Source organism: Saccoglossus kowalevskii, chromosome 4, assembly GCF_978046115.1.
Source record: "Saccoglossus kowalevskii chromosome 4, keSacKowa6.1, whole genome shotgun sequence".
In the NCBI taxonomy this organism is placed as follows: domain Eukaryota; kingdom Metazoa; phylum Hemichordata; class Enteropneusta; family Harrimaniidae; genus Saccoglossus; species Saccoglossus kowalevskii.
In genome coordinates, this window is record NC_140644.1 from 18,917,868 (window position 1) to 18,931,482 (window position 13,615).

General features: G+C 36.1%; 1 protein-coding gene and 1 pseudogene across 2 annotated transcripts; both read right to left on the reverse strand.

The window, feature by feature from the left end:
• Positions 1–4,401: 4,401 nt before the first annotated feature.
• LOC144357872 (uncharacterized) lies at positions 4,402–8,196 on the reverse strand (annotated as a pseudogene). Its single transcript, XR_014929172.1, has 4 exons — positions 8,065–8,196; positions 6,170–6,439; positions 5,666–5,795; positions 4,402–5,340 (listed from the first exon to the last, which is right to left on the reverse strand). The product of XR_014929172.1 is annotated as an uncharacterized LOC144357872 (transcript).
• A 422-nt stretch (positions 8,197–8,618) lies between these two features.
• Positions 8,619–11,288, reverse strand: LOC146746674 (uncharacterized). Its single transcript, XM_085498533.1, has 2 exons — positions 11,240–11,288; positions 8,619–9,071 (listed from the first exon to the last, which is right to left on the reverse strand). The coding sequence occupies exon 2, from the start codon at positions 9,046–9,048 to the stop codon at positions 8,695–8,697; it is 354 nt and encodes a 117-aa protein (XP_085354659.1). The 5' UTR covers positions 9,049–9,071; positions 11,240–11,288; the 3' UTR covers positions 8,619–8,694.
• Between the last annotated feature and the right edge of the window lie 2,327 nt (positions 11,289–13,615).

Sequence of the window (13,615 nt, forward strand, 5' to 3'; positions counted from 1 at the left end):
CAATATAGCTTGGAACTTTGCAAAACACTCGAGTCTTTTCCAATCTAGTCTTGATGGCGCCGTTGTGTTGGCACACCCACAATTGGGACCATTTCATAATCATAAAGCATTCTGTATGTAGTTTCTACCAACGAACATTTTAATTACAATTTTTCTATTCGTTTTTATCTTCAGACGGAAGTGGAATAGTCTCCCTCTTCGGTTATAATTTGTGTATAGTACACTGTTCTAGGCCAATCAGATCTTGGTTAGACCACACATATTTCATAGCAACAGACTTAGTTGGCACTTGCATCTAGATCCACATCCTCTAATGGACCATTACAGTTTTTATCAAGGTATCGGATGATTTTGAGCAGGCACATTACATTGACATTACAACAAATACACATTTTAAATTTGAATATTTTATTATATTATTAACAGTTCCATAATGTCTCTCACACGGGCATAGCTGTGCCAAGGCAAGTATACAAACCAGTGCCGCTACACATTCATTGTGCATTTAATCAAAATCCCTCTTCACTAGAGTAGTGCACTAGATATGAACTTCGAATATAATTTATTCCAGGGACGTAACGACCAACTTATTTTATTTACAAATTGTACAGCAACCAATCTATAGCATTTTCAACATCAGCATCCGTTACGTGCACATGGTGGGATCTCGGCACTGGGTTTACGTTTGTCCGGACCCACATCGGGACACACTCGGCTCGTGCAGAAATTCCTTTTGTTATTATAGTATTTATTACGAGTCATCGTGCAATGAACGGCTTAGAAGATTCGATTTTTGTTGTTTACATCAATGTAGCATTGCAAGAAAATACCGGTTGCAGCACATGAATATTCGTCGTCGACGACAGTCTGCATTCATTTCATTCATTACTACTGTATCCGATCATATATATAGTTATGTGTTCTCTGAAAATTCACCACTGATTTCGGTTCGTACCGAGCGTTCAAGTAGATCTCTAACGTAAACGCCACTAACATATGAAAATTTGTGCTTACAACTGGTTTTTAATCCGTGTCGAAAACGTGCACAGAATGGTCGTTTTGTGCACGTTTTCGACACGGCTTATCAGCTACCTCAAGTGCCAAATCCATGAAATAAACAACCAATGTCAATAGAGTAGCCTAGGTGTTAAAAATGGATTAAGTACTGGCAAACCAACTTCTGCATATGTATGTTACTAAACGCTTGCTTTTTAGCTGATTTAGTCATCATTTTTGAATTCAGAAGCCCGCAAAACCTAATATTACATGTGAGTACGAAACAAATCCGTCGAGATGTCACGTTTTCCCGTAAAAGGGATGCTGGCTGTTCCCTCTCTGGACTCCCTCCCCGCGTATACTAGTACTGGTACTGGTACTACCATGGATTAGTACCTTCCTTGGTACTACCAACTCTAACCATGTCCCTATTTGGTGACGCATGTAAAGCTATAAATGGGCATCAATACTCATTTCGCCCAATATTTCGCTTTTATAACATTTTATAACATATCACTTAATTTCCGACCGGAAACACGACCATGTTTTTATCCCTTTTTTTTCTCACTCGCTTATTAAAAACACTGACCGCTTGTTCAAACACTGAACACTGGCACATGAGTTGTCGAAATGGTTGTTTTAGTGCTAAAGTTTGAGGATTCAATGAGTATTAACCATTATTTAATTTCGAACGACACTTCCAAACCATCATACTTTGTTTCGTTCGCGAACGTACAGCGGGAATCCAGGGCTGCTATATCGTTTCAACAACATGATTATCGAGACAATTACGTGATACAGGCAATGCTAACTCCTTAGGGCAGAGAGCAGATACACCAGGAACATATTGATGCCATATATTTAAAATGCGAGCATGCAGACGGGATGGGTTCGCGCGCTCAAAAAATAAGCGAAAATTATTCAACAGGCGGTTGCAAAAGCGATTAAAAATGATAATCGAAAAGCAGAAGCGAGCAGGAGGTTGGGTGAAATTAGTGCTGTACATTCAGGTCCTTTGTAAAAATACGATCGGCCAAGATCTATATCATTCTGAGGCACGCTAGAGACAGACAAAATGCAGTTTTAAATATTGACACCGTTCGTATTTTTTAAATGAGCCAAAAAATAAATAAATTGTATGCTGCTTAAGCGATGATGGATTGAAACAGACTCGTTTTGCAAGTTTTAACGGCTACGTTCTCCTGAAGATATAAGACTTCACTTTCGGAGTTATTACCGAAGATAATGTACAACAGCAAAAAACAACAACATTTGGTTATGTGAAATAGAGTAGCATTCATGTAGGTCCAATCAGTACTGTTGTATCGTCTATTTCGTCAACCGAACGTTACTACCCGGACCTGCTCGTCGATTATTATTGCAAATGTCATTTTTCCCCAGAATCAATTGGGTATAAGTACGTTATTTTAGAATGATTTTCATTTGGTTTCACCAAAGACAATTGTCTTTGGTTTCACGTGATAGTTAATCTGATTTATCATATAGCATTACAAACAGGAAGTCCTCGGCATGGGTCAGAGTACTAGTATACCCCAGACCACTCGTTTTGATGAATATAACATGTACGGAAACATTACTGCCGTCTGAAACTAACTTTTAATTTTATTCAATTAAACAGGAACATATATATTAAAAGTCATATTTTTTTACTCGTGAACCACGTTCACGAGAACATCTGATAACTATTGTGTGTTCGGAAGATGCGCATTGCGGAAAGATACTTGTAGTTTGATACGAAAGTAGTGACATCGCATGGAAGTAAATATGACGTTATTGTTTACTTGCTCATCATAATATTCCAGCCCTGCTTACGTTGGGCATACGGCGTTTGACATTGGTGTTACTATATGTACCATACTGTCTATGGTTAAACAGGGCCCAAATTGATAGGGAGTAAAACACGGAAGTGGAAGAGCTGTCCATGCATTGACCAATCACACAAGAGCTCACAAACACCAACGAAATATTTGTTGTTGTACTTAACAAAGGGGTTTGGCACTAAAAACAATGGAACGTTTATAGGCTTAACGTTGGATTTAGATCGTGTTATAATCCAAATCCCCCACTAAGACTTGTAAGCACCAATTTTCGTATGAATGTGTACTCCAAAGTGGTTTGGCTGAGAAATGATTACGTACTACAATATACGAACACTGACCATGGAGGTAATAAAAATGGAGATAGGACCGTCTTTGACCTATTGTTGCAACGTGCATCGCCGCTATTTGCACTGTAAATAGCAGTCCCAGCTTAGCGTATTAGGATTACGTGGTTCTAACGCTCTTGAATAATTAATTAGGTGGTTTCTGCCATATTCGTGCGAGATCGGTAATTTCAGTAAACGCAATCGTGCAGGTGCGTATGTAAACAACATGGCATTCTCCGTGCAGTCCGACGCGCGTGATTTTTCTGGGGATATTTCTCTCGAAAACAAAGTAATTACAGATGATATCGCAGATTTAGAGGAAGAAGTTTTAGATGATGATCATTACTGCTATTGTTCTGGTAAAGAAACTAGCGAAATGGTTATGTGTGACGGAGGAAACTGTGGCGTCGTATGGTTTCAAGTGTTTGGGTTTAGAAGCATCAGCTGTTCCGAAAGGTGACTGGTTCTGTAGAATTTGTTCAGGTACATATGACCTCTAATTATAGCTTAGTAGATTTCAGCTATATTTGTTTAAAATGTTATTCGACGTATCCTGAATCGTTTTCTTCGAAAGGAAATGGAAATTATAGCACTGCCAATGGTCATGGAGTTATAGATGAGTCAATGATGGAGACTAATGCCATGACAACACTCGAAATAGAAGATATGCGAACGAAAAAGACCAAGAGGAGGGTTAAGAAAGGTAACCTTATTTTACGGCCCTAATTCTTAAACATAAAAAAATAAAAACATTTTTTAAATTTATCATAAATGTACTCTCCTTAAATGAAAGAATCAGCAAAGACCACAAAACCTGCTTTGACATTAATGAGCACATCCACTGAAGATTCAGCAAGTTTTTGTAAAATGACAGACAGCCTGGTGGAGGCAGTCTTCCTACGAATCTGCATCAAGGACATAACTCTAGAGTCTGTCAATACTTTATGCACGTCTTTTCACCAACTTAGATTAAGCACTACATGTGATGAGACTGTGAAAGCTTTTCCATCCGATGTTGACATCAGTATTTCTGGTAGGGCAATGCCATTTTTAGTACAATATCTTCTCACAGAATTGTCAAAGTTATTATTGCAAGAAAGGTGTGGTAATGTTACCCATCCATCTCTGCAGGATGTGGGGGAGGTGAAACTTACCAAAGGTGAGGAACAAGTCTTAAGATATGTGGCTGCCTTAATTACCCAGAAACTTGTAAAGTTTTACAGCAGATTTCCAAATAATCAGTTTGCTCAATCATGTTTAATCCATTTCAAGTCGTGGAAAGTGGGTTCTCATGATGAAACTAGTGCCATGTCATTTCTTAATTATACTACATCATGGATCAAGACTGTAGACAGGGGTGGGCTTTTCAATGTCAATGATGAAGTGTTTCTTTTTTTCAGACGTATTGAACATGTCATGAAAGGCTACTTGCATATCAGCAAGGCACATACCAACAAAATGCAAAATTTGAGTGAAACATTGTTAGACCACTTACAGAGGTTATCTTCAGTAGTTAGTGGCTGGTATATTTTAAGTCAGTGGAGAAATCCATTGCATCATCTTGGAGTGTTTTGTAGCTATAAGGTGTAGGGCATTTGCTAGTATATATATGTATTTGAAAGAAAAAGTGATCATAAACAAAAGTTGTCAAAAAAGGATGAGAAAGCATTAAGAAAACAACTCTGCAAATCAAAATAAAAGAATACATGTATGTTGTCTTTTAAAAAAGGCTTCATTACAAGTATTAAAACAGTAAATACATATTTTTTCCCTCAAATACACTAGGTGTCTGTTTTTCCTTATAATAAACATTTCACCATACAAGTAACAAATTATTTATTTATTCTGCCTGTGCTAAGTACTATCTATTGTAGTTATTTCTGTAAAATTTACTATTTGGTTCTCTTGTTGCGACGTGCAAGAGGCTCTCTGAGATCATTTTCATTTTCACCATCTCTGTTTATATTTGTACAATTTCCTCTGGCACTGGCTTTAACATTCTCAGAACGCGCAACATACAGAGCCAAAGCATTTCTACCAAATTCCTGAACTGTTGGATTGTCATTCCTGCCAATGCATCCCCCTTGCTTACTAAAGTATTCTTCAAGCGGATCTTGAGAAAACTTCCACTCCTTCTAATTGTAATAATTCTGGTACCAGGCTCACAAAAGAATTAACTAGAATAAAAAAATAAAAGGCATTGTATAATTAATTTTATTGATTAAAATGCGTTAATAGTTAATAATGCCCAAAATGAGTCAGATGGCATAAGCAAATGACTCAAATCTTGTAAAGGAAGTACATTTTACCATACGACACATTCATTAACAATCTCAGGGCAACTTTCGGTCTTTAATAAAGTCAACAATTATATAAACCATTTCCATCTTCATTTGATATGCAATCACTGGACAGTACTGTATTAGCTCTATTAGAAGTGAATTATTTTCACCATAGACATGCCTCAAATTACAGCATTGTTCTCTTGATAAGAACACTAACCTGTAATTCTGTATCCTTCCAGAGTCTCTCTGCTGAGGCACATCTTCTCATCAGTAAGAGACATGTTAGGTGTTGTCAAGCAATCTCTTTCCCACTCGTCAAGAAATCCAATAAACTCATCCTTCAGCCACTATAAATATACAACAGAAATGATAATACATCTATGGTCAATTTTCGTTGACGCAAGTACATGTACTGTATTTGCTCTATTAGTAGTTTATGCACTAAGCTAAATGATGTGAATTTATGAAAATATACAATTAAAAGTTTTGTTTCCTTCATGCGTCTCTAATACAGCAAATACGGTATAAACATATTTATGAAAGATTTTGTAACAACAGGATAACACCAGTGGTAAAAAGCCTGATGTGGCGTCATTGAGGAGGTAGACCAAGTTTCGAGTTAGTTGATTGAAAGCAATAAGTCTTGCACTATTCTCTGAACACACCACCAGGAAACTTCAGTACAAATAACATGTTCAAGTTAAAGAGTGGGGTCACAAACCTTGTGTTTGACATGGACCATAACTTTGCGGATCAAAAACATAATTAAATTATAAATGACCTGAAGAAAGTGCACGCATATCTTAAACCGCCAATCATCATGATGTTGATACGGAGCTAACTCTGGCTTCTTGGACTTTACGTCTTGACCTCTTGTTGAAACATTTTAGCAGTCAAAGCATCTGTCAATCATAGTAATAAACTTTTCCGTTGACTCTGTCTCATGCCTTGCTTTTACCTTAAATGCTTCTGCCACTGAACGACTAAGAACCTGAACAGAATATAAATAAATAACAATCAAAGAAAGCTTAGAAAGAACTCCCATGTGCTGAGAGTATTGAAGACACATTAAATATAATTCAAAATTACTTGTACTTGATTGAGATAGTGATGGAAAAGCTGAAAGCTAATAATGCAAATCAGAAAATTAATATGAACAGATTTGAGTGTAAAACTAATAAGGTCTGCGCAATGTAACAGACCATCTATATACCAAGTTTTATTGAAACGTGATTGGAACCAAAAAAAATTATGAATTATTATGCTAATTAGGGAATTAAAATAAACGGATTTTAACCCCAAACTAATCCGGTTTGTACATCGTCCTAGAGCATCTTTGCACCAAGTTTCATTGAAATGAAAAAATTAGTACTTTAGATATCAGTGTGATAGTTTAAAAGTGGTTAATTATGCAAATTAGTAATTAATATGTACAGATTTTAACCCACAATTATTCAGTCTATTGTCCTACAGCATTCATGTACAAAGTTTCGTTGAAATGTGATGATTAGCACTTGATAATTAATATGCCCAATTATTTACCCTAAAACTAATCAGGTCTTTGGATAGTCCTAAAAGATCTATGTACCAAGTTTCATTGAAACGTGATGATTAGTACTTGAGATATCTGTGAAAAAGCAGAAAATTAACTAATTATGTAAATTAGGTGATTAATATGTACAAATATTTATCCCAAAAAAAATAATCTCTGCATAGTCCTCGAGTATCTATGTACCAAGTTTCATTGAAATGTAACGCTTACTACTTGAAACATCAAAAGCTGGAAATTAATTAATTATGCAAATTAGGTAATTAATATGCACTGATATTACCCTAAAAACTATCAGGTCTGTGCAGTGTCCTATGACATCTATGTACAAAGTTTCATTGATATGTGTTGATTAGAACTTGATCAGTGGAAAAACCGAAAATTCATTAATCATTATGCAAATTAGGTAATTAGGTAATTTTTATCAAAAACTAATCAAAACCTAGCATTAGTTCAGAGCATCTATGTACCTAGTTTCATCAAAATCCAATGAGTGGTTATTTAGATATCAGTGGAACAGACAGCAAACAGCAAAAAATTAGGTAATTATCATGAAAATTAAGTAATTAATATGCATGGATTTTTACCAAAACCTAATCAAATCTGTGCATTGGCCCAGAGCATCTATGCACCAAGTTTAGTCGAAAACTGATGTATGGTTCTTGAGATATCGGTGGAACAGACGGACACACATACTCACACACACACACACACACACATACTCACACACACACACACACAGACAAACTAACTGCAAAGACTCCCATTTTGTGCTTCGCACATGGGAGTCAAAAATGTAGGAGATGACCAGTCTTAGCAAATAGAATATACCAATGCATCATTGTATGTAATGAATGTTTCTTTCAAACTGTATCATGAAAAATGAAAATTCATACTTGCAACCTACAAATGTACAACTTAATTTATATTACCTACTGTCACAGCTGGGGTAACATTTTCATATCCCAACAAACATAAACAAACAAACCCAGATAACTTGGGAACTTGGTAACAATTGCCTGCTAACTGCCCTTAAAAACACTACAATGCCTGGTTATGGTACATACCTGTGCAGCTAGTTTCACACGCATATGTGAAGATGGCGTAAGAAATATATGGTCATTGGTTATTCTTGGAAGACGTCTCAGCCCAGCATATCCGGTTGTACCTATATCATCTTCAACCAAGTTTACTAACTGCCTCCAGAATATATCTTTTTTTTACTACAGTGTATTATGAAAAAAAAATGGGCAAAACATTAATATTAAGGTAATTCTAAATAGACAGACACAAATATTCATTAAAAATAGCCTCTACATCATTTGGTAACATACAAATGAAATGTGCTTCAGTGTAGGTAACATTCTAAAACATTGTTGTAGTAAGAAATGTACTACTCAGTCTGCCCCTACACAAACAATTTCCCTTGTTGCAAAGATGGTTACTTTCACATGATTAATTATTAATCCTTTCATTGTATATCCAGACTGGTATATGCATGTATGCTGATCAACATGCATACAAAAATACATGTAACCTCAACAAAATGTGATAGAGAAGATGTTTATAATAATGCAGAATAGTTTATTTAGACTTTATAATAAAAAGTTAATCAACTTACATGTAAATTTCTGGTCTTGTTATGCCAGCCTGAGTTTTCAAAATTGTTTCTGGTAGTTTTCAGCAAATGTGATGCATCACATACAAAATACAATCTGCGACTTTTTTTCCATTGGATTACAAGTGTAATAGGTAACCTCATCATCATTATCATCACTCTTCTGTATCTTGAAGAATTTCCTATTAGGTGTAGCTCCATCAGCCACCAGTGCTCTAACCTTGAAATCAGCATATTCAAGGATCCATATATCTTGCCACACAACCCAATACAATTCATAACTGTTAAATCCACTGCATGGGAACAAAGCGAAAACCTCCTTCAAAGAAGAGAATATTCCCCTCACCATTAAAGCTAGTACACGAGTGGCGAAGGAGTGTTCCTCAGCAGGGCATCCATTTGTTTTCTTCATATTCTCGATACATTCTGTCATTTCTTTATTAACGTTACCAACATCTGTGAAACAAATAAGCTTTCCAGATGACTGTGAGTAGACTAAACCGAATTTAATTTTCATTTCATCGAATACGATGCTTACATTTTTCTTAAAGTCTGGCATTTTATCAAACTTTATATCATTTTTTTATCCAATGAATCATTTCGGCATTGAACCCATGGCTATCTGAGGTGAATTGTGTGTAGTCTCTCAGTGTGCATTCATGGGGGAGAATCAAATACTTTGATCCTCTTATGACCTTATATGCAGACGGTGATTTGGCATGTAGTGCAATGTACCACTTTATTGTAGCAGGGTGCCATCTCCGGTGCGTCTTTGGTTTACTAGCAGCCTCTTTTTGCTGGCTCCAAAAGATATACTGGGGGCTGTTCTCATCATAAATTGTTCCTATTTATTTTTCTTTCATTATAGAAATAAAAGATGATGATGCATCATCATCAAGAGCTTCACTCTTTTCACCTATTAAATTACGAAGCTGGTCTTCAAAACTTGTCAACTTTCTTTTAATTTACTTCTTTTCCTTTAGGAGATGTTGTGCTTTCTTTTCAAGCTGCTTCTGTGATAACTGGTCATTGCGGGTGGATGAAGATTCTTCTGCGCTTTGTAATTTCATTCTATTGGCAATTGAGGATAAATCTGAGGCATACATTGAACAGACATCACAACGCACGACTCCACTCTTCACTACCAATTCACATTTAACATGTCGAACTGATTTTGTGTCCAAGTTATTTTCCTCATATGCCACAATTTCTTCTTTCTTGTTGAAAAATAAAGCTGGTTGAAGGGGTGAATGGGATTTGGAACGACAAAGACCTTCAAAACCTCGAATACCAATACAAATGGTATTAATGGATAGGACATTGAACAATTCAGATAAAGACTGATGATCAAGCTTTGTCGGAATATCACTCATCACTTGACTGTTTGTCACCAACCGACCATGAATTTCGAGTGTCCATGCTCCCTTATGACTGATTTCCAAGCGCTGTGATACATATCTACCATCATGTAAAATCACACGAATGACTATGTTCTTTGGCAATAGTAACAGCAGAACTAAGTATGGCATTCAAATAATCTTTATGGCAGCCACTTTTTTCTATACCACATACAGTACAATTATTAGAGTGTTTATGAAACACTGGTGGACTGATATTTAGTACATTACACTTGAAACGACGCAGACTCTTATCCTTCCAGCGGACTAATATCTTTGAACATGTCTGACAAACATATGATGGATAGACTGACGCATCTTCACTTTCTACATTGATATTTAGTTCATTAGAAATTGCATAAATAAATTTAGTTTTGGGTATTGGTTGTCGGCCATTTACAATAGTTTTCGGTGCAGCACAAAGTCTGCATACAGCAGCCAGGTTCTCTACATGGATATCCATAGTACATGTATAACATGTACAGAAAAAAAATCATAAAAATTAATTGATTACATGTATAAATACAAAACAGTGGTTCACAGGCTCATCAATGCTATCAGTAACAACATACATGCACATATGTATCTCTTTAAAAATTATTCCAACTTAGATTTGTTTATTTAAACCATTGACTGAGGTTGAACATGGCATAAAAGTAAAAATATTTGTTTCTACCTCCATTGACATGATGATACATGTAATGGTGAAAAATGAATATTAAAGGAAAAAGAATTAAGAATATTCCGACACGGGACTAGTTGTGTTGGCAAATAAATGACGCCTGCACGTTAAAGTGAGTGAAACATGCAAAAAAGAAATGGCAACAACAACTTTGGCTATCGCCAAACCAGATTGAAATTTACATTTTCAGAAAGACCAGTGTCCCGGCTTTAAATTGAGCTAAAAAGAATTACTAGGAAACAAGGGGCTCCTCGCTAAATTGAATTCATAAAAAGTGTAGGTTTCCAGCGTAAGCTGACACTTTACACGCTTCTTAATGGCGATAAACAGATATAAAAAACAATAACATCTGGCGGAAACAGAGCGATAATGAAAATTTGGCCATGTTTCAACGTGTATAAAAAATACACTATCGGAAAGAACACGTTCAGAGCCTTATTTACAGTTAAAAATATTCACTAGTGGATTTCATCTTCAAGTAGCAAGAACGTGTTACAATTGTGAAGGTTTTGGGTCGTCAAAATGGAAAAACTTTCATAACTTACCAAAGAATCGTTTGATTTTAAAGTTTACGGTATCAACTTTTAGAGCTTGATGTCCTGTATCGAAAACAATCAACTGCGCAGGCGTACTGACCTTTAGCATCGACTGCGCAACGTTTTAGAGTGACAGCTGCATGAAAGGGTCAGTGGGCGTGTCGAACCATGGACATCGCCCGCCGTGTTCAATGGCAGAGCGTAGACGATATGAGAACAAAAGACGTTCACGGGATTAACTTTCGGTCCTATCTCCATTCTTATTGCCTCCATGCACTGACACTCTTTTTCTAACTTTTGAAAGTAATGGTTTTAAGAAACATTCATTGTGTGTTTTAATCATAGCTTAATCACCAGTATGTTTATAAGTTCAGTCACATCAGACAAAACAAATATCACTTGATGCCACAGTGGTAACACCTCTTTTGTTGTAGAAGTAACACACGTGATTATAAACAATGTATTAACAAACAAGTGTGAGCTGTCTTGGCTGAGTTCAAGTGCAGCCCCTTACACGTTTTTTTTTTTTTTTTTACAAAACATAAAATGACAGAACTTCGTTCTATCATAGCCCAACTGGACTTTTTTTTTATTTTTGAAATGTCATCAAATTGAACTAATAAAGACGTACAAGAAGTGTGATGTATTGGAGCTCAGCACGTCTGGAGGTACATCAATCTTCAAGCCACGACTGTGTTTGTCGTTGATGGCGGGATCATGACGCGGGAGTAATTGCACTTAACGAGCAATTTAAAAACAAGCTGTACGAGGGCGCTATATACGAATATGGAATAATTTTATTATATTAGCTAATGCACATTTAAATTGTAAACGGTTATACACACCATGTAAGGATAAATATTATAAGGCAGTTCCCGGAAACGTCAAAATAAATGTAATTTACAATGGGCGTACTCTGCGTACATGACGTGGAAGAACACAAGAATACGCCGGAAACCGTTCACGTAATGATCGGTTACCCAGCTGTATATGTTGTTTCAGTTTCAACGTAAATTGGCGTATATTTTTGCATTTACGTTTCTTCCGTCCAACTTAATCAGCGGTTATTTAAAAGTATACGTTATAAACGTTGAACGGAAATCTGCAGTTTTTCAGAAATTACTGTTGATTTACGTTAATCTGAATGAACGACAAATGTAGCATTTCCGGCTGACGGTTACGCGACGGATATGCCACCCCCATAGTCCGACGGTTATGTGACGGTTACACTGCATAACCGCCATGTAACCGTTGTGTAACCGTAGCGGAAACATGTATAATGCAGAAATCAGGGCCAATGAAATTACAACTGACAGCAACAGTTTGGAGCTAGTTTGCAGTCATTTTTACAGGTTTATCCTAGAAGAGAGTAAAATGACGCCAATTAGTGGTTTAAAAGCAGAAATTGGTAGGTTACCAATAAAATTAAAAATTAATTTGGCTCAAATTAAATACTGGCATAATCACATCAGATAATCACATTTTAAAATTAGCCCTGGATGAAATGATAAAAAAAAATTCAAACTGAGTAAGGAATATGCTACACTGGGACACGATCTAATTAAAATAGAAAATTATCACAATATGTAAAATTGGGATCAAATACTAAAAAACTATCTGAGACTTATATTCAAAGATGGAGAAAAGAACTAAATTTTAGTGAAACCAATGAAAATAGGGGAACAAGCCTGAGAACATGCAAATTATTCAAAATAAGTTATATTATGGAAAATTATTTGCAAAACATTTCAAATTTTAGCCACAGGAAAAGGCTTTCAAAATTCCGTCTTTGCATTTATGTTCCTTCCATATTTAAAAAGGCGTAATAATTGAAGTTTTGGGTATTTAAAATTTGAAAGGTGTACTTTGATTGGGCAAGACCGTAAAGGTAATTAGATGAAAGAGTCTTCAGTTATGAATTAACTCGTACATTATCAAAATAACGATTACGCATGCCAATTTCTACTGGCCAGTACCAGAGATCAAACTCGGCCTGTGCGACAGTTGGTGACATTCATTTGCTGGAGTTTCCAGTTTGTCTGGTCGAGAACTCGGTGAAACTATAACAGAGCGTGGCTCTAATTCCAGAAAACAAGTGATGAAAAAAGTCGTTGAAATCGTGTTTAATAGTACGAGTTCCAACGAAATCGTTATTTCAGAGTTTCTATTTGAAGCTAGGACACTAGGTGTGAAACGATCGGCGTGGGTTGAAACTGAACGCCTTACCTTTATCAAACATTTTACTACAACTAGTAACCACAGTCAACTGCCATCTGTGTATATGGTAGTACACCCAGCAACAAAGATGCCAGATGACCGTGCTAGTAACGTAGATTACATTATTTACACTCACCTGAAAGTAAAAGTTTTCGCATTTGTCTTCTT

Excerpts from the sequence above, each read along its gene's own strand:
- LOC146746674 (XM_085498533.1), bottom strand. The coding sequence starts at position 9,048 with ATGACAGAATGTATCGAGAATATGAAGAAAACAAATGGATGCCCTGCT.